This window comes from Scyliorhinus torazame, chromosome 22 (genome assembly GCF_047496885.1).
Source record: "Scyliorhinus torazame isolate Kashiwa2021f chromosome 22, sScyTor2.1, whole genome shotgun sequence".
Taxonomy (NCBI): domain Eukaryota; kingdom Metazoa; phylum Chordata; class Chondrichthyes; order Carcharhiniformes; family Scyliorhinidae; genus Scyliorhinus; species Scyliorhinus torazame.
Window position 1 is genome coordinate 9541967 of NC_092728.1, and position 27979 is coordinate 9569945.

A 27979-nucleotide genomic window follows, 5' to 3' on the forward strand; every position below is an offset into this window, starting at 1 on the left:
TTCTTTGTTCTTTGTTGTCATTTGACAAAACTGAGGGCAGCATGGTAGCATTGTGGATAGCACAATTGCTTCACAGCTCCAGGTTCGATTCCGGCTTGGGTCACTGTCTGTGCGGAGTCTGCACATCCTCCCCGTGTGTGCGTGGGTTTCCTCCGGGTGCTCCGGTTTCCTCCCACAGTCCAAAGATGTGCAGGTTAGGTGGATTGGCCGTGATAAATTGCCCTTAGTGTCCAAAGTTTCCCTTAGTGTTGGGTGGGGTTACTGGGTTACGGGGATAGGGTGGAGGTGTTGACCTTGGGTAGGGTGCTCTTTCCAAGAGCCGGTGCAGACTCGATGGGCAGAATGGCCTCCTTCTGCACTGTAAATTCTATGATAATCTATGATTTGTTTATGTGAACATGCGGGCCAATGTTTGGGGTTTGGTGGGAGGATGGGATCGCTGTTATTGATATGGGGATTGACATATTTGTTACTGATTATTGTTTATTGTTGGGTGTAAATTTGGGCGAAAATGTAAAATAAAAAAATATTTTTAAAAAAAAATTCACACCAACTTTCCTTGGGAGAGGTAGCAGATTCTGGACTTCACCTGCACAGTCTGTAATGGTTCTCCTGTACACAGACTCTCTGGCAGTTCAGAAACGCCACGTTTCAGGAGGAAAATGGGGAGGGGAGGATAGCAGGTCCTTCCCTGGGGCTGCCAAGACCAAATCCAATCACCGCCTGTTACCGGGCAGAGCTCAGCCTTTTGGACCACTTCAGCCAAATCGATCAAACTGAGTCCCAGCCAATCTCTGTCATTGGTGCCAATCAGTCTAGAACTTCAGTTTGAACTAACACAGACCAGCACAGTGATCTCTCCTCCTGCTGAAATCCTCTGCTTGAATTAAAGGTGCAGGCCACTTCCCTTAAAGTCACAGGTCCATGAATCATCCATGAATCAATAATGTAACAGCAAAAATAAAAGAAGATGGAACCAAGCATTTTTTTGCTTGTCTCTGCAACTTGTCCAACATGCATTGTATTTCAATCTCTAACTGAGCCAGTCTGCGTGGTTTTTGTCAAGTCGGATGTGGCTTTATTGGTTCAGAGTTTCTTATATCTACACCATGAGTAACTAACAAGGTGCCCCCCGGTGTTTCCCTCCAGCTCTGTCTATCCATCTATCAATATCTCGTGTAACGCAGTTAGTCTTTTCTGATTGTCCAGTGAGTATTTAACCAGATTTCAAGGATTCTCTGCAACTAAGCTGTAAGTAGTATTGTTAATACTGAGAGAAATACTTAATTCATTTTTAATCACTAAACACACTCCAACCCCTCCAGCTTTTCATTCTCCCTTATCCTCCTGCACATGGTTAATTTTGGCGACATGTAAAGCGGGTGTTCAGCCTTCGCAGCATTGGTTGGCTGTATATGCAACAATCTCTGTTTTACAGCTTTTACCTCTTCATCAGCGTTTCTGTAATCACAGCTTTCATCCCCAGTTGATAATGCGGACTCAAACAATGGGTGCTTTCCCGATTTCAACTGGTCTTCATTTTCAGAATCAGAGGGTGGCACATTATTGGCTCCCTGAAGTTTCTAGTTTTTGTTAACCAATACGGTGGCAGAATCACTACATGGTTCTCCATCCACCTGCCCCTTAATGTTCACAAGGAATTAATTACTGATTTGTTCATCTCCTTTGCCGTTTGCTTCCTTTACCTTGAAGAGGCACTGTGGACCTTTGAAAGGATGTGAGTTAACCCGCCGTTTGCTTGGTATCACTGTCCTCGTCCTGACTAACTGATGTCACGCTATCATGTGCCTTCACAGCAGGCATGCTCTGGGAAATACCTGCACCTGAAGTGGATGGCAGTGGCTTTACTGCAAGAGGTTGTAACAGATTACTTTTTAGGAAAATCCAATTCACTTTCTTCTTCCAGTTTGCTGTCTTCTTTCCTAGCTTTGGAAGGATTATTTGCCATTTGTTCTAGATAAGATAATGACAGGTCTATTCGACAGCAGTTGTTTATCATTACTTCATAACCAGAAGAAGAGGGAAGAAAGAGGGGGGAGGGTAGGGAGATTGCGGGGAGGGGGGGGGGGGGCGTAAGCAGCCGAGGCAGACCACGGAGGGCCAAGAGCAAGGCCTCAGAAAAGGACCCGATGGCAGGGTCAAAGGTCCCAGGTCAGCACAGAGGCCACCACCATCCAAATTAACTCTGTAAAGCTGAGGTCCCGGGTTCGATCCCGGCCCTGGGTCACTGTCCATGTCGAGTTTGCACATTCTCCCCGTGTCTGTGTAGGTTTCGCCCCCACAACCCAAAAGATGTGCAGGCTAGGTGGATTGGCCAGGCTAAAATTGTCCCTTAATTGGAAGAAATTAATTGGGTGCTCTAAATTTATAGAAAAAAAAAGGTATGAATATGCATAAGAAGTTGACAAAGCGTAGAAATCGTAGTACTGCTTTTTTATCTTCAGGTACATGCCTTGAATGGCTGACATTGTCTCATTGTCTGGTTGCACACCGCATTCAGATATCTTATCAGCCAAAAACCTGAGTGTAGAAGTTCCAAAAGTGCATTTGGTTTGGTTTAATTTGAGCCACATTTGTTTACGTGCTCAAACACTTGTCTCAGCCGTTCAATATGCTCTTCTTTTGTCGATGACCATATTATAATGTCACCTATGTATGCCCGAACACCTTCCATTCCTTCTGTCATGTGAGAGTACCTGTAAGAAATGGGTGTTTATCAGAAAGCTGCAGTGGATGTACCTTTAAGAAATGGGTGTTTATCAGTGATGTCAGAGTGTGGGTGGAGCTGGGTGTGTCTGTCTGCTTTTACTTTAACTTTGGGCTCGCAGCTACAGGGTGTGTTTAGTTTGGTTTTAGATTGGGAGAAGCTGCAGTCACGGCCGGATGTGTGAGAATCTCTGCAAGCGAAAGAATGTTCATTTGGTGATTTCAACGTGGTAACTGTTCTCAGTAGAGAATTTAAACCTGATGTATTTCTGTAAAAAGGGTTCTTTTTGTCTTATGGATGTTGCAAGGAAAGATTAAGAGTTACTTATAGAGTACTGTATTCTTCGGGGGATTTATTGGTGTTGATAGTTGTTAAGATGTTTCCTGTGGGTTTATAAAGTGTTAACTGGTTTCATAAAATTGGGGACTCGTACTCCCACATGACACTTCCGTCATCTGTTCCATGATGCGGTGGAATATTTCAGATGCAGAGATTATTCCGAAAGGCATACGATTAAAACAAAATCTTCCAAAAGGTGTATTAAAGGTGCAGAGTTGTTTGCTTGAGTCACAACATCGTGGGCCGAAGGGCCTGTTCTGTGCTGTATTTTCTATGTTCTATGTTCTATGTTCATCTAGTTTCATTTGCCAGAAACCTCGCGATGCACCTCATTTTGTGAAGATGCGTGTGTTTGCCATCTCGCTGGCGATCTCCTCTCGTTTTGGGATGGGATAGTGTTCCCTCATGATGTTTTTGTTGAGGTCCTTGGGATCAATTCAGATGCGTAGATCACCTGACGGTTTCTTCACGCAAACCATCAAACTGACCCAGTGAGTCGGTTTAGTGACTCTTGATAATATCCCTTGGTTCTGAAGTCGCTCTAATTCTTTTATTTTATTTATTTATTTTTTGAACATTACAGACCTGTGAAACCACTCTAAAGCCCATCTACACTATTCCCTTACCATCCATATGTCTATCCAATGACCATTTGAATGCCCTTAGTGTTGGCGAGTCCACTACTGTTGCAGGCAGGGCATTCCACGCCCTTACTACTCTCTGAGTTAAGGACCTACCTCTGACATCTGTCCTACATCTATCTCCCCTCAATTTAAAGCTATGTCCCCTCGTGCTGGACATCACCATCCGCTTCAATATTTCTCTTAGTGGAGCAGGAATTCTTCTAGGAGGATGTACTACAGGTTTGACATCCGTCCTTAACAGGATCGTATACTTGAATAGCAGTGCCTTTAAATACATCTCGATATTGATTTAAAATGGTTTGGATAGCATAATTCAATACAGGTTGAGACGAAGTTGGAGTATAAATTTGCTGTATTAGGCGTAACTCCTTGCGAGCTTGTGCACCTAAGTGTGATGATTTACCTGACTTGACAATCTCAAATCTTAGTAACGTCACAATATTCTTGTTGGAGACCTTTAAATGGCAGACCCAATCGATGAAATTGAATTTCCGTTGTAGTCTTTCAGTCTACAGGCTGCTGGGAGAATCTCAGGTGCGTGTTTGAGCTTGCTGAGATCCAGCTTTGAGAGCAAGTTAGCTGAAGCGCCAGTATCCAATTTAAATTCAATTGGACAGTTATTAACTTTTACAACTGCGTTCTAATCAGTCTCCGAATTTATAGAATTAATTAGTTGAGGATGTTTTGATCCTTCAGTGGATTCTTCACATTTCTCTATTAGCCCAACAAAGAACATGGGCTAAATTCTCCGTAATCGGCGCGGTGTCCCCCAACCGGCGCCAAAAACGGCGCAAATCAGTCCGGCATCGCGCCGCCCTAAATGTGCAGAATCCTCCGCATCTTGACCGGCCGAGCCCTAACCTTGAGGGGCTAGGCCCGAGCCAGACTGATTTCCGCCCCACCAGCTGGCGGGAAAGGCCTTTGGTGCCCCGCCAGTTGGCGCGGAAATGACATTACCGAGCGGCGCAAGTGCGGGAGCGTCAGCGGCCGCTCACGGCATCCCCGCGCACGCGCAGTGGAGGGAGAAGGAAAAGAGTGCCCCCACGGCACAGGCCCGCCCGTGGATCGGTGGGCCCCGATCGCGGGCCAGGCCACCGTGGGGGCACCCCCCGGGGCCAGATCGGCCCGCGTCCCCCCCAAGGACCCCGGAGCCCGCCCACGCCGCCTTGTCCCGCTGGTAAGAGAGGTGGTTTAATCCACGCCGTCGGGACAGGCATTCTAGCAGCGGGCTTCGGCCCATCCGGGCTGGAGAATCGCCGGGGGGGGGCCGCCAACCGGCGCGGCGCGATTCCCACCCTCGCCGAATCTCCGGTGCCGGAGAATTCGGCAACCGGCGGGGGCGGGATTCACACCAGCCCCGGCGATTCTCCGACCGGCGGGGGGTCGGAGAATCTCGCCCCATGTTTTCCAGTGAGTAGCTATCTGTGTCAGATGGAAAATTCTCTTCTTCTTCTTCGGACTCCAGACTACGAACATTAATCTGTCTTGAAGCCTGTTTAGCAGATTGCAATGCCAGTGAGGATTTGCACTGTGCAGCAAAATGGTTTAATTTGCCACATTGCGAACATTGTTTTCCACTCGCAGGACATTTTTTTGGGGAAGTGGGCGGTTCCACACCTTGAACACGTCATGACGTTGACGTCATTACGCACGACACTTCTTCGCGCAGGCGCAGATCGGCTATTGTCCGTCTCACATTTTTTTCACGGAGAGCGCATGTGCAGGGTTTGAGTGCGCGCGCGCAAGATGGCTGCCATCCGAAATGTGCATCTTCTCCAACTGTGACACCGTTTTTACAAACTCAACCTCGTGGTGGATGTCCGCGTCCCTTTCACGGATATAATACTCTTGGTAATGATTCTGACATTGTTGATGAGCAAGGCATTTTACGATCGCGATTTCTAAAGTTAAATCCTTTTGTCTCAGTAACCTTTCTCTGAGGAGCACATCATGATACCAAACACTATTTGGTTCCGAATTAAAGAATCATGCAGTGCTTAAAAGTTACAGGATTGTGCTAGCAGTCTTAGATCTGTTACAAAGCTTGTTTTGATGTGGAGATACCGGCGTTGGACTGGGGTGGGCACAGTAAGAAGTCTCACAACACCAGGTTAAAGACCAACAGGTGTGTTTCAAACACTCGCTTTCGGAGCGCTGTTCCTCGAAAGCTAGTGATTTGAAACAAACCTGTTGGATTTTAACCTGGTGTTGTAAGACTTCTTACAAAGCTTGTTTTGTAATCTTTTATGAAAAATGAAGCATTCAAACGTCTCATTAGTCTGGATCTTACAGTGGTCGTCGAATTTGTTAAGAGTAACATCAAACTTTGTTTTGCCCTGACTGGCAGACTATTGAAAAGAGTTAAAATTTCTATTGCATGTTGACCTAACCATAGTTAATAGCAGTGCAATTTTGCAATCATCGGTTGCATTAGTTAAATCAGATGATTCCAGATAAATTTGAAATTGCGGTTTAAACAGCCGCCATTTTGCATTCAAATTACTGGTTATCCTTAGGCGACGATGAGCTTGAGCTTTCTCCATCTAGTAGTTTCTCGTCGAAGGTCTGTTGTTTGCTGATGATGCTTCTCGAGTCGATTAGCTGCTAAGGTTTCTTCTTTTTCTCATCTTCCTATATTACTCTAGCTAGTTTACTGAAGCCAAAGCCTGGTACCATGTTATATTACTCATTGGTAATATGTTGTTTTATACTTCCAGAATGGTTTGAGGGTGCGATTCTAAAGAAACAACCAATCTTCAACTTAAAGCAAAATAGGTTGAATGAATAACAAATTGAATAATGTTGAGTTTGTTCACTCTTACAGAACTATAACTAGTGATTAAGTAATTCAGAATAAAGTATTAACTATATTTAACTACACGTGCTAACGATGCTATTATCTATCTCTCTAACACACTATTGTCCACCCACTCCTGGTTTGAAGATTCTTTGAGTTCACATATTAATTCATGAATCTAGTGCTGCCATCTAGTGGGTGTCTTACACTATGATGTAGTCATTAACCCATTATAGATATCTATATACATATCACTGAAGGATAGGCAAGGGAATCTATGTGTGGAGCCAGAGGAAATGGGCGAGGTACTAAATGAATACTTTGCATCAGTATTCACCAAAGAGAAGAAATTGGTAGATGTTGAGTCTGGAGAAGGGTGTGTAGATAGCCTGGGTCACATTGAGATCCAAAAAGACGAGGTGTTGGGTGTCTTAAAAAATATTAAGGTAGATAAGTCCCCAGGGCCTGATGGGATCTACCCCAGAATACTGAAGGAGGCAGGAGAGGAAATTGCTGAGGCCTTGACAGAAATCTTTGGATCCTCACTGTCTTCAGGGGATGTCCCGGAGGACTGGAGAATAGCCAATGTTGTTCCTCTGTTTAAGAAGGGTAGCAAGGATAATCCAGGGAACTACAGGCCGGTGAGCCTTACTTCAGTGGTAGGGAAATTACTGGAGAGAATTCTTCGAGACAGGATCTACTCCCATTTGGAAGCAAATGGACGTATTAGTGAGAGGCAGCATGGTTTTGTGAAGGGGAGGTCGTGTCTCACTAACTTGAGAGAGTTTTTCGAGGAGGTCACTAAGATGATTGACGCAGGTAGGGCAGTGGATGTTGTCTATATGGACTTCAGTAAGGCCTTTGACAAGGTCCCTCATGGTAGACTAGTACAAAAGGTGAAGTCACACGGGATCAGGGGTGAACTGGCAAGGTGGATACAGAACTGGCTAGGTCATAGAAGGCAGAGAGTAGCAATGGAAGGATGCTTTTCTCATTGGAGGGCTGTGACCAGTGGTGTTCCGCAGGGATCAGTGTTGGGACCTTTGCTGTTTGTAGTATATATAAATGATTTGGAGGAAAATGTAACTGGTCTGATTAGTAAGTTTGCAGACGACACAAAGGTTGGTGGAATTGCGGATAGCGATGAGGACTGTCAGAGGATACAGCAGGATTTAGATTGTTTGGAGACTTGGGCGGAGAGATGGCAGATGGAGTTTAATCCGGACAAATGTGAGGTAATGCATTTTGGAAGGTCTAATGCAGGTAGGGAAAATACAGTGAATGGTAGAACCCTCAAGAGTATTGAAAGTCAAAGAGATCTAGGAGTACAGGTCCACAGGTCACTGAAAGGGGCAACACAGGTGGAGAAGGTAGTCAAGAAGGCATACGGCATGCTTGCCTTCATTGGCCGGGGCATTGAGTATAAGAATTGGCAAGTCATGTTGCAGCTGTATAGAACCTTAGTTAGGCCACACTTGGAGTATAGTGTTCAATTCTGGTCGCCACGCTACCAGAAGGATGTGGAGGCTTTAGAGAGGGTGCAGAAGAGATTTACCTGAATATTGCCTGGTATGGAGGGCATTAGCTATGAGGAGCGATTGAATAAACCCGGTTTGTTCTCACTGGAACGAAGGAGGTTGAGGGGAGACCTGATAGAGGTCTACAAAATTATGAGGGGCATAGACAGAGTGGATAGTCAGAGGCTTTTCCGCAGGGTAGAGGGGTCAATTACTAGGGGGCATAGGTTTAAGGTGAGAGGGGCAAGGTTTAGAGGAGATGTACGAGGCAAGTTTTTTACGCAGAGGGTAGTGGGTGCCTGGAACTCGCTACCGGAGGAGGTGGTGGAAGCAGGGACGATCGGGACATTTAAGGGGCATCTTGACAAATACATGAATAGGATGGGAATAGAGGGATACGGACCCCGGAAGTGTAGAAGATTTTAGTTTAGTCGGGCAGCATGGTCGGCACGGGCTTGGAGGGCCGAAGGGCCTGTTCCTGAGCTGTACATTTCTTTCTTCTTTATTTGTTCACTACACTAACCACTGCACCACCGTGCTGTCCTCTCATCCCAGAATGGAGCAATTCTAACTCTCCGCAAAGATTGGACAGGGCCGATTTGTGTGTTCCGTGGCTCTCACGATGATGAAGACATACACAGAACATGTAGGTGTTGAACAGAACGATGATTTATTGTTAACCCATGGGAGGATTACGAACAGATCTGTGCAGAAAGTTACTCAAGTTCCTAGGTAGCTACTCGAAGTGCGACTGACCTACTATCCCTCTCACTATCACCTGCCGAGTCAGTCAGGTGATGCATATCTGATGCCACCCACTGGCCGGCGGTCATATCCGTGATGATATACAACGATAGACGGCTTTACACATTTGTACAGTTTTATACAGATATGCATGTACGCATATCAACACACAAGGGAGATCTTTCCTTGAGAAATGAGAAGGGAGAATGTGGGACTCGCTCCTACAGAGAGTGGGGAGAATGTGGGACTCGCTCCCACAGGGAGTGGGGAGAATGTGGGACTCGCACCCACAGGGAGTGGGGAGAATGTGGGACTCGCTCCCACAGGGAGTGGGGAGAATGTGGGACTCGCTCTCACGGGGAGTGGGGAGAATGTGGGACTCGCTCCCACGGGAGTGGGGAGAATGTGGGACTCGCTCCCACAGAGAGTGGGGAGAATGTGGGACTCGCTCCCACAGGGAGTGGGGAGAATGTGGGACTCGCTCCCACGGGGAGTGGGGAGAATGTGGGACTCGTTCCAGAGAGAGTGGGGAGAATGTGGGACTCGCTCCCACGGGGAGTGGGGAGAATGAGGGACTCGCTCCCACGGGGAGTGGGGAGAATGTGGGACTCGCTCCCACAGGGAGTGGGGAGAATGTGGGACTCGCTCCCACAGGGAGTGGGGAGAATGTGGGACTCGCTCCCACAGGGAGTGGGGAGAATGGGGGACTCGCTCCCACAGGGAGTGGGGAGAATGTGGGACTCGCTCCCACGAGGAGTGGGGAGAATGGGGGACTCGCTCCCACGGGGAGGTTGGGGGGGGGCTGGTGTGGGGACAGACACCGCGGATGGGTTAGTTGTGATTGAATTTGAATGAAGATGTGCAGATTGAAACCTACCTTCAGACTGTAGACCCTGATGAAGAACGATCTTTTGGGATTGTCTTTGATGAAGCACGCCACGCCAGAGTGGCACTTGGTCCAGTAGGTGGTGCTGTTGGGCAGTGCCAGGTAAACCTGGACAACGGTCGTGGCCAGAGACTGTGGAGAGAGAGAGCGAGAAAGGGTAAACAAAGCGGAGGGAGGCAGGGCAGAGTGGAGAGCTGCGGGGGTAGTCAGGGTCCGCACAGCACCACACAGGGGGGGTGAAATCATTTGCACTGCTTGCTGCATCCTGACTTTAACCCTGGTCCCTGGGCAGCTGGCGTTACCCCCGATCACAGGGCAGCTGGCGTTACCCCCGATCACAGGGCAGCTGGCGTTACCCCTGGTCCCTGGGCAGCTGGCGTTACCCCTGGTCCCTGGGCAGCTGGCATTATCCCTGGTCCCTGGGCAGCTGACGTTACTCCCTGGCCCCTGGGCAGCTGGCATTACCCCTGGTCCCTGGGCAGCTGGCATTACCCTGGTCCCTGGGCAGGCGGCGTTACCCCCTGGCCCCTGGGCAGCTGACGTTACCCCCTGGCCCCTGGGCAGCTGGCTTTACCCCCTGGTCCCTGGGCAGCTGGCATTACCCCCTGGTCCCTGGGCAGCTGGCATAACAACTGGTCCCTGGGCAGGCGGCGTTACCCCCTGGCCCCTGGGCAGCTGGCGTTACCCCCTGGCCCCTGGGCAGCTGGCTTTACCCCCTGGTCCCTGGGCAGCTGGCATTACCCCCTGGTCCCTGGGCAGCTGGCATTACCCCCTGGTCCCTGGGCAGCCGGCATTACCCCCTGGTCCCTGGGCAGCTGGCATTACCCCCTGGTCGTGGGCAGCTGGCATTACCCCCTGGTCCCTGGGCAGCTGACGTTGCCCCCTGGTCCCTGGGCAGTTGGCATTACCCTGGTCCCTGGGCAGCTGGCATTACCCCCTGGTCACTGGGCAGCTGGCATTACCACCTGGCCCCAGGGCAGCTGGCATTACCCCCTGGTCCCTGGGCAGCTGGCATTACCCCCTGGTCACTGGGCAGCTGGCATTACCACCTGGCCCCAGGGCAGCTGGCATTACCGCCTGGTCGCTGGGCAGATGGCATTACCCCCTGGTCCCTGGGCAGCTGGCATTACCCCCTGGTCACTGGGCAGCTGGCATTACCCCCTGGTCGCTGGGCAGATGGCATTACCCCCTGGTCCCTGGGCAGCTGGCATTACCCCCTGGGCAGCTGGCATTACCCCCTGGTCCTTGGGCAGCTGGCATTACCCCCTGGTACCTGGGCAGCTGGCATTACCCCCTGGCCCCTGGGCAGCTGGCATTACCACTGGCCCCTGGGCAGCTGGCATTACCCCTGGTCCCTGGGCAGCTGGCGTTACCCCCTGGTACCTGGGCAGCTGGCATTACCCCTGGGCAGCTGGCATTACCCCTGGACCCTGGGCAGCTGGCATTACCCCTGGTACCTGGGCAGCTGGCATTACCCCTGGTCCTTGGGCAGCTGGCATTACCACCTGGTCCCTGGGCAGCTGGCATTACCACAGGCCCCTGGGCAGCTGGCATTATCCCTGGTCCCTGGGCAGCTGGAATTACCCTCTGGTCCCTGGGCAGCTGGCATTACCCCCTGGGCAGCTGGCATTACCCCTGGACCCTGGGCAGCTGACGTTACCCCCTGGTCCTTGGGCTGCTGGCGTTACCCCCTGGCCCCTCGGCTGCTGGCATTACCACCTGGTCCCTGGGCAGCTGACATTGCCCCCTGGTCCCTGGGCAGCTGGCGTTACCCCCTGGCCCCTCGGCTGCTGGCATTACCACCCTGGTCCCTGGGCAGCTGGCGTTACCCCCGATCCCTGGGCAGCTGACATTGCCCCCTGGTCCCTGGGCAGCTGGCGTTACCCCCTGGTCCCTGGGCAGCTGGCGGTACCCCCTGGTCCCTGGGCAGCTGGCGTTACCCCCTGGTTCCTGGGCATCTGACATTACCCCCTGGTTCCTGGGCAGCTGGCGTTGCCCCCGGTACCTGGGCAGTTGGCGTTACCACCTGGTCCCTGTGCAGCTGGCGTTACCCCCTGGTCACTGGGCAGCTGGCATTACCCCCTGGTCCCTGGGCAGCTGGCGTTACCCCCTGGCCTCTGGGCAGCTGGCGTTACCCCCTGGTCCCTGGGCAGCTGGCGTTACCCCCTGGTCCCTGGGCAGCTGGCGTTACCCCCTGGTCACTGGGCAGCTGGCGTTACCCCCTGGTCCCTGGGCAGCTGGCGTTACCCCCTGGCCTCTGGGCAGCTGGCGTTACCCCCTGGTTCCTGGGCAGCTGGCGTTACCCCCTGGCCTCTGGGCAGCTGGCGTTACCCCCTGGTTCCTGGGCATCTGACATTACCCCCTGGTTCCTGGGCAGCTGGCGTTGCCCCCGGTACCTGGGCAGTTGGCGTTACCCCCTGGTCCCTGGGCAGCTGGCGTTACCCCCTGGTCACTGGGCAGCTGGCGTTACCCCCTGGTCCCTGGGCAGCTGGCGTTACCCCCTGGTCCCTGGGCAGCTGGCGTTACCCCCTGGCCTCTGGGCAGCTGGCGTTACCCCCTGGTTCCTGGGCATCTGACATTACCCCCTGGTTCCTGGGCAGCTGGCGTTGCCCCCGGTACCTGGGCAGTTGGCGTTACCACCTGGTCCCTGGGCAGCTGGCGTTACCCCCTGGTCACTGGGCAGCTGGCATTACCCTTTGGTCACTGGGCAGCTGGCATTACCCTTTGGTCCCTGGGCAGCTGGCGTGAGTGGTGCAGGACCAGAATCAGCAGCGCTGGAAGAGCCGAATGGTTCAGACCTGGCGATTTTCTGAACTGAATCGGGTTTTCTACAAAGTGCCCGCATTCCCTCCCACAGGGCGACCCTCCCTCAGCACTGACCCTCTGACAGTGCGGCACTCCCTCTGTACTGACCCTCTGACAGTGCGGCACTCCCTCAGTACTGACCCTCTGACAGTGCGGCACTCCCTCAGCACTGACCCTCTGACAGTGCGGCACTGCCTCAGTACTGACCCTGAAACAGTGCAGCACTCCCTCAGTACTGACCCTCTGACAGTGCGGCACTCCCTCAGTACTGACCCTCTGACAGTGCAGCACTCCCTCAGTACTGACCCTCTGACAGTGCAGCACTGCCTCAGTACTGACCCTCTGACAGTGCGGCACTCCCTCAGTACTGACCCTCTGACAGTGCGGCACTCCCTCAGTACTGACCCTCTGACAGTGCGGCGCTCCCTCAGTACTGACCCTCTGACAGTGCGGCACTCCCTCAGTACTGACCCTCTGACAGTGCGGCACTCCCTCAGGACTGACCCTCTGACAGTGCAGCACTCCCTCAGTACTGACCCTCTGACAGTGCAGCACTCCCTCAGCACTGACCCTCCCACAGTGCGGCACTCCCTCAGTACTGACCCTCTGACAGTGCGGCACTCCCTCAGTACTGACCCTCTGACAGTGCAGCACTCCCTCAGTACTGACCCTCTGACAGTGCTGCACTCCCTCAGTACTGACCCTCTGACAGTGCGGCGCTCCCTCAGTACTGACCCTCTGACAGTGCGGCACTCCCTCGGTACTGACCCTCTGACAGTGCGGCACTCCCTCAGTACTGACCCTCTGACAGTGCGGCACTCCCTCAGTACTGACCCTCTGACAGTGCGGCACTCCCTCAGTACTGACCCTCTGACAGTGCAGCACTCCCTCAGTACTGACCCTCTGACAGTGCGGCGCTCCCTCAGTACTGACCCTCTGACAGTGCGGCACTCCCTCAGTACTGACCCTCTGACAGTGCGTCACTCCCTCAGTACTGACCCTCTGACAGTGCAGCACTCCCTCAGTACTGACCCTCTGACAGTGCGGCACTCCCTCAGTACTGACCCTCTGACAGTGCGGCCCTCCCTCAGTACTGACCCTCTGACAGTGCGGCACTCCCTCAGTACTGACCCTCTGACAGTGCGGCACTCCCTCAGGACTGACCCTCTGACAGTGCGGCACTCCCTCAGTACTGACCCTATGACAGTGCAGCACTCCCTCAGTACTGACCCTCTGACAGTGCGGCGCTCCCTCAGTACTGACCATCTGACAGTGCGGCACTCCCTCAGTACTGACCCTCTGACAGTGCGGCCCTCCCTCAGTACTGACCCTCTGACAGTGCGGCGCTGCCTCAGTACTGACCCTCTGACAGTGCGGCGCTCCCTCAGTACTGACCCTCTGACAGTGCGGCCCTCCCTCAGTACTGACCCTCTGACAGTGCGGCACTCCCTCAGTACAGACCCTCTGACAGTGCTGCACTCCCTCAGTTCTGACCCTCTGACAGTGCGGCACTCCCTCAGTACTGACCGTCTGACAGTGCGGCCCTCCCTCAGTACTGACCCTCTGCCAGTGCGGCGCTCCCTCAGTACTGACCCTCTGACAGTGCGGCACTCCCTCAGCACTGACCCTCTCACAGTGCGGCTCTCCCTCAGTACTGACCCACTGACAGTGCAGCACTCCCTCAGTACTGACCCTCTGACAGTGCAGCACTCCCTCAGTACTGACCCTCACACAGCGCGGCATTTCCACAGCATTGAACCTCTGACAGTGCGGCGCTCCCTCAGTACTGACCCTTTGGCAGTGCAGCACTCCCTCAGTACTGACCCTCTGACAGTGCGGCACTCCCTCAGTACTGACCCTCTGACAGTGCAACACTCCCTCAGTACTGACTCTCTGACAGTGCGGCACTCCCTCAGTACTGACCCTCTGACAGTGGGCACTCCCTAAGTACTGACCCTCTGACAGTGCACTACTGACCCTCTGACAGTGCAGCACTCCCTCAGCACTGACCCTCTGACAGTGCGGCACTCCATCAGTACTGACCCTCTGACAGTGCGGCGCTCCCTCAGTACTGACCCTCTGACAGCGCTGTGCTCCCTCAGTACTGACACTCTGACACTGCGGCACTCCCTCAGTACTGACCCTCTGACAGTGCTGCACTCCCTCAGTACTGACCCTCTGACAGTGCGGCACTCCCTCAGTACTGACCCTCTGACAGTGCGGCACTCCCTCAGTACTTACCCTCTGACAGTGCGGCACTCACTCAGTACTGAACCTCTGACAGTGCGGCACTCCCTCAGTACTGAACCTCTGACAGTGCGGCACTCCCTCAGTACTGACCCTCTGACAGTGCGGCACACCCTCAGTACTGATCCTCTGACAGTGCGGCACTCCCTCAGCACTGACCCTCTGACACTGCGGCACTCCATCAGTACTGACCCTCTGACAGTGCGGCACTCCCTCAGTACTGACCCACTGACTGTGCAGCATTCCCTCAGTACTGACCCTCTGAAAGTGCTGCACTCCCTCAGTACTGACCCTCTGACAGTGCAGCACTCCCTCAGTACTGACCCTTTGACAACGCAGCACTCCCTCAGTACTGACCCTCTGACAGCGCGGCACTCCCTCAGTACTGATCCTCTGACAGTGCAGCACTCCCTCAGTAATGACCCTCTGACAGTGCAGTACTGGCCCTCTGACAGTGCAGCACTCCCTCAGTACTGACCCTCTGACAGTCCGGCACTCCCTCAGTACTGACCCTCTGACAGTGCGGCTCTCCCTCAGCACTGACCCTCTGACAGTGCGGCACTCCCTCAGCACTGACCCTCTGACAGTGCGCCACTCCCTCAGAACTGACCCTCTGACAGTGCGGCACTCCCTCAGTACTGACCCTCTGACAGTGCGGTGCTCCCTCCGTACTGACCCTCTGACAGTGCGGCACTCCCACAGCACTGACACTCTGACAGTGCGGCACTCCCTCAGAACTGACCCTCTGACAGTGCGGCACTCCCTCAGTACTGACCCTCTGACTGTGTGGCACTCCCTCAGAACTGACCCTCTGACAGTGCGGCACTCCCTCAGTACTGACCCTCTGACAGTGCTGCACTCCCTCAGTACTGACCGTCTGACAGTGCAGCACCCCCTCAGTACTGACCCTCTGACAGTGCGGCATTCCCTCAGTACTGACCCTCTGTCAGTGCTGCACTCCCTCAGTACTGACCCTCTGACAGTGCAGCACTCCCTCAGTACTGACCCTCTGACAGTGCGGCACTCCCTCAGTACTGACCCTCTGACAGTGCGGCGCTCCCTCAGTACTGACCCTCTGATAGTGCGGCACTCCCTCAGTACTGACCCTCTGACAGTGCGGCACTCCCTCAGTACTGACCCTCTGACTGTGCGGCACTCCCTCAGTACTGACCCTCTGACAGTGCGGCACTCCCTCAGTACTGACCCTCTGACTATGCGGCACTCCCTCAGTACTGACCCTCTGACAGTGCAGCACTCCCTCAGTACTGACCCTCTTACAGTGCGGCACTCCCTCAGTACTGACCCTCTGACTGTGCGGCACTCCCTCAGTACTGACCCTCTGACAGTGCGGCACTCCCTCAGTACTGACCCTCTGACAGTGTGGCACTCCCTCAGTACTGACCCTCCGACAGTGCAGTACTGACCCTCTGACAGTGCAGCACTCCCTCCGTACTGACCCTATGACAGTGCGGCACTCCCTCAGCACTAACCCTCTGACAGTGCAACACTCCCTCAGTACTGACTCTCTGACAGTGCGGCACTCCCTCAGTACTGACCCTCTGACAGTGGGCACTCCCTAAGTACTGACCCTCTGACAGTGCACTACTGACCCTCTGACAGTGCAGCACTCCCTCAGCACTGACCCTCTGACAGTGCGGCACTCCATCAGTACTGACCCTCTGACAGTGCGGCGCTCCCTCAGTACTGACCCTCTTACAGCGCTGTGCTCCCTCAGTACTGACACTCTGACACTGCGGCACTCCCTCAGTACTGACCCTCTGACAGTGCTGCACTCCCTCAGTACTGACCCTCTGACAGTGCGGCACTCCCTCAGTACTGACCCTCTGACAGTGCGGCACTCCCTCAGTACTTACCCTCTGACAGTGCGGCACTCACTCAGTACTGACCCTCTGACAGTGCGGCACTCCCTCAGTACTGAACCTCTGACAGTGCGGCACTCCCTCAGTACTGACCCTCTGACAGTGCGGCACACCCTCAGTACTGATCCTCTGACAGTGCCTCACTCCCTCAGCACTGACCCTCTGACACTGCGGCACTCCATCAGTACTGACCCTCTGACAGTGCGGCACTCCCTCAGTACTGACCCACTGACTGTGCAGCATTCCCTCAGTACTGACCCTCTGAAAGTGCTGCACTCCCTCAGTACTGACCCTCTGACAGTGCAGCACTCCCTCAGTACTGACCCTTTGACAACGCAGCACTCCCTCAGTACTGACCCTCTGACAGCGCGGCACTCCCTCAGTACTGATCCTCTGACAGTGCAGCACTCCCTCAGTAATGACCCTCTGACAGTGCAGTACTGGCTCTCTGACAGTGCAGCACTCCCTCAGTACTGACCCTCTACAGTCCGGCACTCCCTCAGTACTGACCCTCTGACAGTGCGGCTCTCCCTCAGCACTGACCCTCTGACAGTGCGGCACTCCCTCAGCACTGACCCTCTGACAGTGCGCCACTCCCTCAGAACTGACCCTCTGACAGTGCGGCACTCCCTCAGTACTGACCCTCTGACAGTGCGGTGCTCCCTCCGTACTGACCCTCTGACAGTGCGGCACTCCCACAGCACTGACACTCTGACAGTGCGGCACTCCCTCAGAACTGACCCTCTGACAGTGCGGCACTCCCTCAGTACTGACCCTCTGACTGTGCGGCACTCCCTCAGAACTGACCCTCTGACAGTGCGGCACTCCCTCAGTACTGACCCTCTGACAGTGCTGCACTCCCTCAGTACTGACCGTCTGACAGTGCAGCACCCCCTCAGTACTGACCCTCTGACAGTGCGGCGCTCCTTCGGTACTGACCCTCTGACAGTGCGGCTCTCCCTCAGTACTGACCCTCTGACAGTGCTGCACTCCCTCAGTACTGACCCTCTGACAGTGCAGCACTCCCTCAGTACTGACCCTCTGACAGTGCGGCACTCCCTCAGTACTGACCCTCTGACAGTGCGGCGCTCCCTCAGTACTGACCCTCTGATAGTGCGGCACTCCCTCAGTACTGACCCTCTGACAGTGCGGCACTCCCTCAGTACTGACCCTCTGACTGTGTGGCACTCCCTCAGTACTGACCCTCTGACAGTGCGGCACTCCCTCAGTACTGACCCTCTGACTATGCGGCACTCCCTCAGTACTGACCCTCTGACAGTGCAGCACTCCCTCAGTACTGACCCTCTTACAGTGCGGCACTCCCTCAGTACTGACCCTCTGACTGTGCGGCACTCCCTCAGTACTGACCCTCTGACAGTGCGGCACTCCCTCAGTACTGACCCTCTGACAGTGTGGCACTCCCTCAGTACTGACCCTCCGACAGTGCAGTACTGACCCTCTGACAGTGCAGCACTCCCTCCGCACTGACCCTATGACAGTGCGGCACTCCCTCAGCACTAACCCTCTGACAGTGCGGCACTCCCTCAGAACTGACCCTCTGACAGTGCGGCACTCCCTCTGTACTTACCCTCTGACAGTGCGGCACTCCCTCAGTACTGACCCTCTGACAGTGCGGCACTCCCTCAGTACTGACCCTCTGACAGTGCGGCACTCCCTCAGTACTGACCCTCTGACAGTGCAGCACTCCCTCAGTACTGACCCTCTGACAGTACGGAACTCCCTCAGAACTGACCCTCTGACAGTGCGGCACTCCCTCAGTACTGACCCTCTGACAGTGCGGCACTCCCTCAGTACTGACCCTCTGACAGTGCGGCACTCCCTCTGTACTGACCCTCTGACAGTGCGGCATTCCCTCAGTACTGACCCTCTGACAGTGCTGCACTCCCTCAGTACTGACCCTCTGACAGTGCGGCACTCCTTCAGTACTGACCCTCTGACAGTGCGGCACTCCCTCAGTACTGGCCCTCTGAAAGTGCATCACTCCCTCAGTACTGACCCTCTGACAGTGCGGCACTCCCTCAGTACTGGCCCTCTGACAGTGCGGCACTCCCTCAGCACTGACCCTCTGACAGTGCGGCACTTCCTCAAAACTGACCCTCTGACAGTGCTGCACTCCCTCAGTACTGACCCTCTGACAGTGCGGCACTCCCTCAGTACTGGCCCTCTGAAGGTGCATCACTCCCTCAGTACTGACCCTCTGACAGTGCGGCGCTCCCTCCGTACTGACCCTCTGACAGTGCGGCACTCCCTCAGAACTAACCCTCTGACAGTGCGGCACTCCCTCAGTACTGACCCTCTGACAGTGCGGCACTCCCTCAGAACTGACCCTCTGACAGTGCGGCACTCCCTCAGTACTGACCCTCTGACAGTGCGGCACTCCCTCAGTACTGACCCTCTGACAGTGCAGCACCCCCTCAGTACTGACCCTCTGACAGCGCGGCACTCCCTCAGTACTGACCCACTGACAGTGCAGCACTCCCTCAGTACTGACCCTCTGACAGTGCGGCACTCCCTCAGTACTGGCCCTCTGACAGTGCGGCACTCCCTCAGTACTGACCCTCTGACAGTGCGGCACTCCCTCAGTACTGGCCCTCTGACAGTGCGGCACTCCCTCAGTACTGACCCTCTGACAGTGCTGCACTCCCTCAGTACTGACCCTCTGACAGTGCGGCACTCCCTCAGTACTGACCCTCTGACAGTGCGGCACTCCCTCAGTACTGACCCTCTGACAGTGCGGCACTCCCTCAGTACTGGCCCTCTGAAAGTGCATCACTCCCTCAGTACTGACCCTCTGACAGTGCGGCACTCCCTCAGTACTGGCCCTCTGACAGTGTGGCACTCCCTCAGTACTGACCCTCTGACAGTGCGGCACTTCCTCAGCACTGACCCTCTGACAGCGCGGCACTCCCTCAGTACTGACCCTCTGACAGTGCGGCACTCCCTCACTACTGACCCTCTGACAGCGCGGCACTCCCTCAGTACTGACCCTCTGACAGTGCGGCACTCCCTCAGTACTGACCCTCTGTCAGTGCGGCACTCCCTCAGCACTGACCCTCTGACAGTGCGGCACTCCCTCAGTACTGACCCTCTGACAGTGCAGCACTCCCTCAGTACTGACCCTCTGACAATGTGGCACTCCCTCAGTACTGACCCTCTGACAGCGCGGCACTCCCTCAGTACTGACCCTCTGACAGTGCGGCACTCCCTCTGTACTGACCCTCTGACAGTGCGGCATTCCCTCAGTACTGACCCTCTGACAGTGCTGCACTCCCTCAGTACTGACCCTCTGACAGTGCGGTACTCCCTCAGTACTGACCCTCTGACAGTGCGGCACTCCCTCAGTACTGACCCTCTGACAGTGCGGCACTCCCTCAGTACTGACCCTCTGACAGTGCGGCACTTCCTCAGTACTGACCCTCTGACAGTGCGGCACTCCCTCACTACTGACCCTCTGACAGCGCGGCACTCCCTCAGTACTGACCCTCGGACAGTGCGGCGCTCCCTCAGTACTGACCCTCTGACAGTGCAGCACTCCCTCACTACTGACCCTCTGACAGCGCGGCACTCCCTCAGTACTGACCCTCGGACAGTGCAGCGCTCCCTCAGTACTGACCCTCTGACAGCGCGGCACTCCCTCAGTACTGACCCTCTGACCGTGCGGCACTCCCTCAGACTGACCCTCTGACAGTGCGGCCCTCACTCAGTACTGACTCTCTGACAGTGCGGCACTCCCTCAGTACTGACCCTCTGACAGTGCGGCACTCCCTCAGTACTGACCCTCTGACAGTGCAGCACTCCCTCAGTACTGACCCTCTGACAGTGCGGCACTCCCTCAGTACTGACCCTCTGAAGGTGCATCACTCCCTCAGTACTGACCCTCTGACAGTGCGGCGCTCCCTCCGTACTGACCCTCTGACAGTGCGGCACTCCCTCAGAACTAACCCTCTGACAGTGCGGCACTCCCTCAGTACTGACCCTCTGACAGTGCGGCACTCCCTCAGAACTGACCCTCTGACAGTGCGGCACTCCCTCAGTACTGACCCTCTGACAGTGCGGCACTCCCTCAGTACTGACCCTCTGACAGTGCAGCACCCCCTCAGTACTGACCCTCTGACAGCGCGGCACTCCCTCAGTACTGACCCACTGACAGTGCAGCACTCCCTCAGTACTGACCCTCTGACAGTGCGGCACTCCCTCAGTACTGGCCCTCTGACAGTGCGGCACTCCCTCAGTACTGACCCTCTGACAGTGCGGCACTCCCTCAGTACTGGCCCTCTGACAGTGCGGCACTCCCTCAGTACTGACCCTCTGACAGTGCTGCACTCCCTCAGTACTGACCCTCTGACAGTGCGGCACTCCCTCAGTACTGACCCTCTGACAGTGCGGCACTCCCTCAGTACTGACCCTCTGACAGTGCGGCACTCCCTCAGTACTGGCCCTCTGAAAGTGCATCACTCCCTCAGTACTGACCCTCTGACAGTGCGGCACTCCCTCAGTACTGGCCCTCTGACAGTGTGGCATTCCCTCAGTACTGACCCTCTGACAGTGCGGCACTTCCTCAGCACTGACCCTCTGACAGCGCGGCACTCCCTCAGTACTGACCCTCGGACAGTGCGGCGTTCCCTCAGTACTGACCCTCTGACAGCGCGGCACTCCCTCAGTACTGACCCTCTGACAGTGCGGCACTCCCTCAGTACTGACCCTCTGTCAGTGCGGCACTCCCTCAGCACTGAACCTCTGACAGTGCGGCACTCCCTCAGTACTGACCCTCTGACAGTGCAGCACTCCCTCAGTACTGACCCTCTGACAATGTGGCACTCCCTCAGTACTGACCCTCTGACAGCGCGGCACTCCCTCAGTACTGACCCTCTGACAGTGCGGCACTCCCTCTGTACTGACCCTCTGACAGTGCGGCATTCCCTCAGTACTGACCCTCTGACAGTGCTGCACTCCCTCAGTACTGACCCTCTGACAGTGCGGCACTCCCTCAGTACTGACCCTCTGACAGTGCGGCACTCCCTCAGTACTGACCCTCTGACAGTGCGGCACTCCCTCAGTACTGACCCTCTGACAGTGCGGCACTCCCTCACTACTGACCCTCTGACAGCGCGGCACTCCCTCAGTACTGACCCTCGGACAGTGCGGCGCTCCCTCAGTACTGACCCTCTGACAGTGCGGCACTCCCTCACTACTGACCCTCTGACAGCGCGGCACTCCCTCAGTACTGACCCTCGGACAGTGCAGCGCTCCCTCAGTACTGACCCTCTGACAGCGCGGCACTCCCTCAGTACTGATCCTCTGACCGTGCGGCACTCCCTCAGACTGACCCTCTGACAGTGCGGCCCTCACTCAGTACTGACTCCCTGACAGTGCGGCACTCCCTCAGTACTGACCCTCTGACAGTGCGGCACTCCCTCAGTACTGACCCTCTGACAGTGCGGCACTCCCTCAGTACTGACCCTCTGACAGTGCGGCACTCCCTCAGTACTGAGCCTCTGACAGTGCGGCACTCCCTCAGTACTGACCCTTTAACAGTGCGGCGCTCACTCAGTACAGACCCTCTGACAGTGCGGCACTCACTCAGTACTGACCCTCTGACAGTGCGGCACTCCCTCAGTACTGACTCTCTGACAGTGCAGCACTCTCTCAGTACTGACCCTCTGACAGTGCGGCACTCCCTCAGTACTGACACTCTGACAGTGCAGCACTCCCTCAGTACTGACCCTCTGACAGTGCGGCACTCCCTCAGTACTGACCCTCTGACAGTGCGGCACTCCCTCAGTACTGACTCTCTGACAGTGCGGCGCTCCCTCAGTACTGATCCTCTGACAGAGCTGTGCTCCCTCAGTCCTGACTCTCTGACAGTGCGGCACTCACTCAGTACTGACCCTCTGACAGTGCGGCACTCCCTCAGTACTGACTCTCTGACAGTGCGGCGCTCCCTCAGTACTGATCCTCTGACAGAGCTGTGCTCCCTCAGTCCTGACTCTCTGACAGTGCGGCACTCACTCAGTACTGACCCTCTGACAGTGTGGCACTCTCACAGTACTGACCCTCTGACAGTGCGGCACTCCCTCTGTACTGACCCTCTGACAGTGCGGCACTCCCTCAGTACTGACCCTCTGACAGTGCGGCACTCCCTCAGTACTGACCCTCTGACAGTGCGGCACTCCCTCAGTACTGACCCTCTGACAGTGCGGCACTCCCTCAGCACTGACCCTCTGACAGTGCGGCACTCCCTCAGCACTGAGTGTTTTGACCTGCCTTCCATTTGTGAAAATACAGCAGTCCTGTGTGTTTGTGGAGTCACACGTCGGCCAGACCAGAGAAAGACAGCAGATTTCCCTCCCTGAGGGGCAGCAGTGAATCGGATAATCAACAATGAGCACATCAGTCAAAGCCCAACATCTGCCGAGGCGGGATTTGAACCCGAGTCCCCGCCGCTTCCTCTGGATCTGTGGATGGCTGAGCCAGTGACAATAGGCACTGGGCCACAACCTGTGAGGCGGCGAGGGGAGCGGAGTGCATTCTGAAATTGGAGGTCAGGATGCTGCGACAGTGGGGGAGGAGGGGAGGGAAGTGGTTTCATGTTGAACCATCGAGCCCATCGCTGACTCACAAACAGGAAACATCAAAAATAGAAGAACTGTAACTGGCACCAGAGCGAGAACAAGACAAATCCCTCTCCATAACTCAGCTGTCCTGAGGGAGCTTTACTCTGTATCTAACCCCGTGCTGTACCTGTCCTGGGAATGTTTGATGGGGACAGTGTAGAGGGAGCTTTACTCTCTATCTAAACCCGTGCTGTCCCTGTCCTGGGAGAGTTTGATGGGGACAGTGTTGAGGGAGCTTTACTCTGTATCTAACCCCGTGCTGTACCTGCCCTGGGAGTGTTTGATGGGGACAGTGTAGAGGGAGCTTTACTCTGTATCTAACCCCGTGCTGTACCTGTCCTGGGAGTGTTTGATGGGGCAGGGTAGAGGGAGCTTTACTCTGTATCTAACCCCGTGCTGTACCTGTCCTGGGAGTGTTTGATGGGGACAGTGTAGAGGGAGCTTTACTCTGTATCTAACTCCGTGCTGTACCTGCCCTCGGAGTGTTTGATGGGGACAGTGTAGAGGGAGCTTTACTCTGTATCTAACTCCATGCTGTACCTGTCCTGGGAGTGTTTGATGGGGACAGTGTAGAGGGAGCTTAACTCCGTATCTAACCCCGTGCTGTACCTGTTCTGGGAGTGTTTGATGGGGACAGTGTAGAGGGAAGTTTACTCTGTATCTAACCCCGTTCTGTACCTGTCCTGGGAGTGTTTGATGGGGGCAGTGTAGAGCGGGATTTACTCTGTATCTAACCCCGTGCTGTACCTGTCTTGGGAGTGTTTGATGGGGACAGTGTAGAGGGAGCTTTACTCTGTATCTAACCCCGTGCTGTACCTGTCCTGGGAGTGTTTGATGGGGACAGTGTAGAGGGAGCTTTACTCTGTATCTAACCCCTTGCCATACCTGTCCTGGGAGTGTTTAACACCCACTGGTGTACGGGTTCCACACATACTGACTCTCACTGGTGTACGGGTCCCCCACACACACTGACTCTCACTGGGGTACGGGTCCCACACACACTGACTCTCACTGGGGTACAGGTCCCACACACACTGACTCTCACTGGGGTACGGGTCCCACACACACTGACTCTCACTGGGGTACGAGTTCCACACACACTGACTCTCACTGGGGTATGGGTCCCACACGCACTGACTCTCACTGGGGTACGGGTCCCACACACACTCATTCTCACGGGGGTACGGGTTCCACACACACTGACTCTCACTGGGGTACGAGTTCCACACACACTGACTCTCACTGGGGTATGGGTCCCACACGCACTGACTCTCACTGGGGTACGGGTCCCACACACACTGACTCTCACTGGGGTACGGGTCCCACACACACTGACTCTCACTGGGGTACGGGTCCCACACACACCGACTCTCACTGGGGTACGGGTTCCCCACACACTGACTCTCACTGGGGTACGGGTCCCACACACACTGACTCTCACTGGGGTACGGGTCCCACACACACTGACTCTCACTGGGGTACGGGTCCCACACACACTGACTCTCACTGGGGTACGGGTCCCACACACACTGACTCTCACTGGGGTACGGGTCCCACACACACTGACTCTCACTGGGGTACGGGTCCCACACACACTGACTCTCACTGGGGTACGAGTTCCACACACACTGACTCTCACTGGGGTACGGGTCCCACACACACTGACTCTCACTGGGGTACGGGTCCCACACACACTGACTCTCACTGGGGTACGGGTCCCACACACGCTGACTCTCACTGGGGTACGGGTCCCACACACACTCATTCTCACTGGGGTACGGGTACCACACACACTGACTCTCACTGGGGTACGAGTTCCACACACACTGACTCTCACTGGGGTACGGGTCCCACACACACCGACTCTCACTGGGATACGAGTTCCACACGCACTGACTCTCACTGGGGTACGGGTCCCACACACACTGACTCTCACTGGGGTACGAGTTCCACACACACTGACTCTCACTGGGGTACGAGTTCCACACACACTGACTCTCACTGGGGTACGAGTTCCACACGCACTGACTCTCACTGGGGTACGGGTCCCACACACACTGACTCTCACTGGGGTACGGGTCCCACACACACTGACTCTCACTGGCGTACGGGTCCCACACACACTGACTCTCACTGGGGTACGGGTCCCACACACACTGACTCTCACTGGGGTACGAGTTCCACACACGCTGACTCTCACTGGGGTACGGGTCCCACACACGCTGACTCTCACTGGGGTACGGGTCCCTCACACACTGACTCTCACTGGGGTACGGGTCCCACACACACTGACTCTCACTGGGGTACGGGTCCCACACACTCTGACTCTCACTGGGGTACGGGTCCCACACACACTGACTCTCACTGGGGTACGGGTTCCACACACACTAACTCTCTCTGGGGTACGGGTTCCACACACACTGACTCTCACTGGGGGACGGGTCCCACACACACTGACTCTCACTGGGGTACGGGTCCCACACACACTGACTCTCACTGGGGTACGGGTCCCACACACACTGACTCTCACTGGGGTACGGGTTCCCCACACACTAACTCTCTCTGGGGTACGGGTTCCACACACACTGACTCTCACTGGGGTACGGGTCCCACACACACTGACTCTCACTGGGGTACGGGTTCCACACACACTAACTCTCACTGGGGTACGGGTCCCACACACACTGACTCTCACTGGGGTACGGGTCCCACACACGCTGACTCTCACTGGGGTACGGGTCCCACACACACTGACTCTCACTGGGGTACGGGTCCCCACACACTGACTCTCACTGGGGTACGGGTCCCACACACACTGACTCTCTGGCTGTGTGGGTGGGTTGCGCGCTGTGAGGGCCCCAGTTTTCGGAGAGTGTTGGCGACTGAGACGAATCTGTGTACTCACCAGTGTCTTTCGGCCCAGGAGCTCGAACAGAACCTGGTTTTCATGCTCCGAGAGCAGGCCCGAGGGCGTGTGGGTCTTGCTCATGGCCTTGCTCTGTGAGGCTGCCTCCTCAGAATCCCCCTTCACCACCCAGCACCCACTTCCTCCCCGACCAGCGCTTCGAGCACAGGATGTCCCCACCACAGTTATCGAGAAGGAGCAGAATGTGAAACTCTCAGACACTGGCTTCCGGCCCCAATGATCACGCTCTCCTCTTCCTCGTTTCAAAATCCCTCCTCCTTTTCGGCGCATTCAATCCATCTCTGTAACCTCCTCTGGCATCTACACCACTCCTATCTCCGTAAACTCCTCCAGCCTCTACAACCTTGATTATCTCTGTAACCTCCTCCAACCCTCCCTATCTCTGTAACCTCCTCCACTGGGTGACTGTCCGTGTGGAGTTTGCACATTTTTCCCGTGTTTGCGTGGGTTTCGCCCCCACAACCCAAAGACTTGAAGGGTAGGTGGATTGTTCACAATAAATTGCCCCTAATTGGGAAAAATGAATTGGATATTCTAAATAAAAAAAGAAAAAATCTCTGTAACCTCCTCCAACCCCTACACCCCTCCCTATCTGTAACCTCCTCCAGCCCCTACACCCCTCCCTATCTGTAACCTCCTCCAGCCCCTACACCCCTCCCGATCTCTGTAACCTCCTCCAACCCCTACACCTCTCCCTATCTCTGTAACCTCCTCCAGCCCCTACACCCCTCCCTATCTCTGTAACCTCCTCCAGCCCCTACACCCCTCCCTATCTCTGTAACCTCCTCCAGCCCCTACACCCCTCCCTATCTCTGTAACCTCCTCCAGCCCCTACGCCCCTCCCTATCTCTGTAACCTCCTCCAACCCCTACACCCACCCTATCTCTGTAACCTCCTCCAGGCCCTACACCCCCTCCCCATCTCTGTAACCTCCTCCAGCCCCTACAACCCTCCCTATCTCTGTAACCTCCTCCAGCCCCTACACCCCTCCCTATCTCTGTAACCTCCTCCAACCCCTACACCTCTCCCTATCTCTGTAACCTCCTCCAGGCCCTACACCCCCTCCCTATCTCTGTAACCTCCTCCAGCCCCATCCCCCCTCCCTATCTCTGTAACCTCCTCCAGCCCCTACACCCTCCCTATTTCTGTAACGTCCTCCAGCCCCTACACCCCTCCCTATCTCTGTAACCTCCTCCAGCCCCTACACCCCTCCCTATCTCTGTAACCTCCTCCAGCCCCTACAAACCTCCCCTTCTCTGTAACCTCCTCCAACCCCGACACCCCTCCCTATCTCTGTAACCTCCTCCAACCCCGACAACCCTCCCTATCTCTGTAACCTCCTCCAGCCCCCACAACCCTCCCTATCTCTGTAACCTCCTCCAACCCCGACAACCCTCCCTATCTCTGTAACCTCCTCCAGCCCCTACAACCCTCCCTATCTCTGTAACCTCCTCCAGTCCCTACACCCCTCCCAATCTCTGAAACCTCCTCCAGTCCCTACAACCCTCCCTATCTCTGTAACCTCCTCCAGCCCCTACAACCCTCCCTTTCTCTGTAACCTCTTCCAGCCCCTACAACCCTCCCTATCTCAGTAACCTCCTCCAGCCCCTACACCCCTCCCTATCTCTGTAACATCCTCCAGCCGCTACAACACTCCCCATCTCCGTAACCTCCTCCAGCCCCTACAACCCTCCCTATCTCTGTAACCTCCTCCAGCCCCTACAACCCTCCCCATCTCCGTAACCTCCTCCAGCCGCTACAACCCTCCCTATCTCTGTAACCTCCTACAGCCGCTACAACCCTCCCTATCTCTGTAACCTCCTCCAGCCCC

General features: G+C 55.3%; 1 protein-coding gene across 1 annotated transcript in view; it reads right to left on the reverse strand.

The window, feature by feature from the left end:
• The window catches only part of LOC140399417 (actin nucleation-promoting factor WAS-like), a 45228-nt gene extending 18926 nt beyond the window's left edge, over positions 1-26302 (reverse strand). Inside the window, exons 1-2 of the mRNA XM_072488995.1 lie at positions 26128-26302; positions 9647-9787 (exon numbers count right to left, since the gene is read on the reverse strand). Coding sequence (XP_072345096.1) covers positions 9647-9787; positions 26128-26211 — 225 coding nt within the window. The 5' untranslated portion in view covers positions 26212-26302. The remainder of the gene's footprint in view (positions 1-9646; positions 9788-26127) is intronic.
• Positions 26303-27979: the final 1677 nt, after the last annotated feature.